This window comes from Propithecus coquereli, unplaced genomic scaffold (assembly GCF_000956105.1).
Source record: "Propithecus coquereli isolate 6110/MARCELLA unplaced genomic scaffold, Pcoq_1.0 Scaffold143, whole genome shotgun sequence".
NCBI classification, from domain to species: Eukaryota; Metazoa; Chordata; class Mammalia; order Primates; family Indriidae; genus Propithecus; species Propithecus coquereli.
The window spans coordinates 2,031,766-2,035,540 of record NW_012138636.1 but is presented as its reverse complement, the minus strand read 5'-3'; the positions used below and the strand labels follow the sequence as shown (position 1 = coordinate 2,035,540).

Here is a 3,775-nt window from a genome sequence, read left to right as displayed (position 1 = left end):
ATTTTTATATCCCATCTTGTTTTTCGCATCCATTCACATTCATTCTTATTTTTCATCTCCCACCCTCTTCTTAGTCCTAAATTATTAATGTAACATCTAGGGTTAAAAACTATCTGCTTGCTTTCCTTCTTACGGCATGAAGTTTAATTTTTTTCAATTCCACTTATACATGAGTTACAGAAGCTTTTGCTTTGTCAACTCCTGGGCTGACGATGGCTTATACGTTTTTGTTTTCCTCTGACACCTGAATTAAATTCACTGGAGGACTTTCAGAAATGTTAAATGAAAACAACAACACTAACAACAACAAAACAACAACACAAAAAGGGTTCTGCTAATATCTAAGTGGGAAAAAAAGTCACATGCTGCATGTTTCTAAATGAGACAAGTGTATACTATAGCAAAGTTCCCATCGCACTTACCTGCTATACACTTTAGTTACTAAATTGTTAATCTGCTTGTCAATTTTGTATTTGCGATAATCTTCCAAGCCGTCTTTAACTGCGATAATTGCAAGGACGACCACCAGGGGCAGCATGGTAATTTCCTTTTGGAAGGCTTCTACCAAAGGCACCCAGTTCAGGACAACTAGGAAGAGGAAATATAAATTGGCGGCTCTGCAACCCAAACACAAAAGGAGATGTTGACAAGTTACTTCAAGGACTGCACAGAGAAGCAAAATACCTTATTGTGTTTTCCTCTAAGCGTTGATTTTGTATGTTACAGACGGAGAACTAGCAAAATATAACAAATCTGAATGAACTATTTATTTCCCTCCTGGACATCTGGCTCTTGTCCTGCTTTAATAAATATGAGATACTATTTATTAAATATATAAGAGTAAATATCTCAGTGGGACAGTCGACCTGACAAAAGGCATGATAGGAAATCATTGCCTTTTTAAAGGTTCAGAAAAATTTAGAAAAAATCCAGAGCTAATGTGTTATAAAAATAAACAAACAAAAAACCCCCAAATCAACTCTCTAGCCTTTTGTATGTGCCAACATTAGATTCAAATAAGGCTCAAAATAAGGAGAAAAGCCTGAGTTTTTTCATTCTTGAGACTAACCCTTCTAATCCTTCTTTTATGCTATTTAGAACCACTTTCTTCAGGAACTTCTTCCATTCCTCTATTTTATACGTCCAGCTACTTCTCCACTGGTTCCTTATTTTTGGCCATAAGTTCAAGACACCCTTTCCCTTAAAAGAAAAACAAAATCTCAATCCTGCAATCCTGCCCTTGAATTTTTATTACATATTTTCCCATTTACCAGGAAACTTCTCAAAAGAATAATCTACACATACTTCTTCCTCACCCCCAATTCCTTTGCCTTTCTTTATTTCTATGGCTTCAGTTATTTCCATGTGGACCACATCCAAGCCTACAGCTCTAGCTCTGAACTCTGTTCAAGTGTCAGATTCCTATTCCACCGAGTGCACTAGATTGCAGACTCCATAAAAGATGGAAACACCCACAGCACTAGAGTCATTAATGCAACCAATTCACATCTGTACTTTAAGCATAGCCACTGTTTAATAAATGCGTATGGAACACATATAGAACGAATAATGAGGATGAATATATGCAGAATGAATAACGAGTGTTGAGAATCTTTATACTCACATTAGCATCTCAAACACCACATTTACAAAAACAAAACGATCCTCCAGCCAAGGTTCTTTTTACTCCCGTCTCCCATTTTTCTGCTAATCCTTCCGATCGTCAAGCTCAACATGTTCACATCATCATCTTACTCCTTTCACTTAATTTCCCACATCGAACCCATAGTACCCGTAATAGGCTACCCTTCTCTTCATTCCCACGCGGTCCTCCGATCAGGTCTCCATTACGACTCGCCAGGTTATACACAGCACCTTTCTAAATATTCTCTCTGCCTTCGGTTTGCCTCTAAGCCCTTCCATCTGCTTATCCACCACACTCCACAGTGAAATAGAGACCCAAGCATGCTATTCCTCTACTCAGAATTGTGCCTGCAGACTTGAGTCTCAACTCTTTGTCCTGACAGCAAGACCCCTCTGCTGGGTTGTACCTGTCTGTCCGACTTGACTTCCTGTTGCTCGCTGGCACAGATGCTACGTGTAAATGAGAGAGGACTGCTTCTTAGGCTTCAAGCTTGTCTTCTATGCTTCTGCTCATACTCCTTCCTCCATCTGAAATATGCTTTTGGCCACACCCCTGCCTTGAAAATCCCACCCACCCTCCATATTTAACTCAAATGCCACTTTGTGTTCTATTGCTGTTATTTATCTTTTTGAGACTTCCATTCTACTTGATAGCACTTTATAACGCTCATCACATCCCTGTGTCTTTTTGTTGTTTGTATACGTATCTTGTTTCCCCAGCTCAACCGAAAAGTCCACAAGGAAAAGAGCAACAATTCCACCTGAATTTCCTTGAGTGTCTAAACTCATAGCAGAGTGTCAATAAATGCATATTAAGCTGAATTATGTCACCGTTTTACCTAATAGCATCTTACATCCGCATGGCTTTGGAACTCTGTTTCCCTATATTATCAAGTAAGGAAAATCTGAAAATAAAAGGCAGCATAATTTCATGGAAAGAACACTAGAGCAAGGGTGAGAAGCCCCAAGGCTGGAGCCCCTGGTCTGCTACTCGTCACTGGCATGACATTGACTAAACTGCAGTTTGTTTCCTAATTTATGAGAATAGCAACATCTTTTCTGGTAAGCAGGAGGCATCTTACCAATTGGAAAGTGCTGTGTGAGTGTAAACAACCATCATCACTCCACAACGGACTCCAAAATTGTCAAGGATGATGTCACAAGTCTTAGCTTAAGTAATATACGGCGTTATGAAAATGAAAAATTTTACATATCAACTGGAGTGACAAAGAGAATTCTAAGGGTGTTTTTTCCCCCTAAAACAAAAGTACCTGTGAAATTGTTCGAATAAATTTCTTGGCACGAAATTCAAAAGCGTGTACTTTGTTGTTCGTATTCGGTTATTCACATACGTTCCCGAGAACTTTTCATACTCGTCCTTGAAGGGCCAGAGGTGGGGAACAACGATGCGGTGCTTTCCTGGCAGTCTGGGGGTGTGAGCGGGCTTGCCCCCGCAGGCAAGCAGCGAGGAGTAGTTGCAGCGCCTGTCGTCCTCATCCCGGGTGGTACCACCGACGAGCCGCCGCCAGTGGTATCTGGCCCATCGGAGAGGCTCGGTCATGTCCAAAATGCAGTGAGATCCAGACTGTGCAGGCGACCTGGCAAAAACAAACAAACCACACACTTCCCATAAGCTTCTGCAAAGTCTTAAGGATAGTGAAATTTTAACTTTTTTCTATACCAAATAAACATACGACCCAATGGTTCAACCTATAAGTGAGAAATTAAACTAGTCTTTGGAACTCCATTGTAACCACATCTTTATTAAAGAAAGCATACACCTTCCGCCTCATGAACTAGTCATCTGATCATGTGAGCCAGCGGTCCCCAACCTTTTTGGCACCAGGGACCAGTTTTATGGAAGACGGTTTTTCCACAGATGGGGTTTGGGGAGTTGGGGGGTTTGCGGGGAATGGAAGGAACTGTTTTGGGATGGTTCAAGCACATTATGTTTATCGTGCAGTCTAACCTCTCTGCTAATGATAATCTGTATCTGCAGCCGCTCTCCAGTGCTAGCATCACCGCCTCAGCTCCACCTCAGATCATCAGGCGTTAGATTCTCATAGGGAGCACGCAACCTAGATCCCTCGCATGTGCAGTTTACAGTAGGGTTCACGCTCCGATGAGAATC

The 3,775-nt window shown here is 41.2% G+C and overlaps 1 protein-coding gene across 1 annotated transcript in view; it reads right to left on the bottom strand.

Moving 5' to 3' along the window:
• Positions 1-3,205, bottom strand: part of ATP10D (ATPase, class V, type 10D) — a 59,182-nt gene extending 55,977 nt beyond the window's left edge. Inside the window, exons 1-2 of the mRNA XM_012639892.1 lie at positions 2,916-3,205; positions 423-617 (exon numbers count right to left, since the gene is read on the bottom strand). Coding sequence (XP_012495346.1) covers positions 423-617; positions 2,916-3,205 — 485 coding nt within the window. The remainder of the gene's footprint in view (positions 1-422; positions 618-2,915) is intronic.
• Positions 3,206-3,775: the final 570 nt, after the last annotated feature.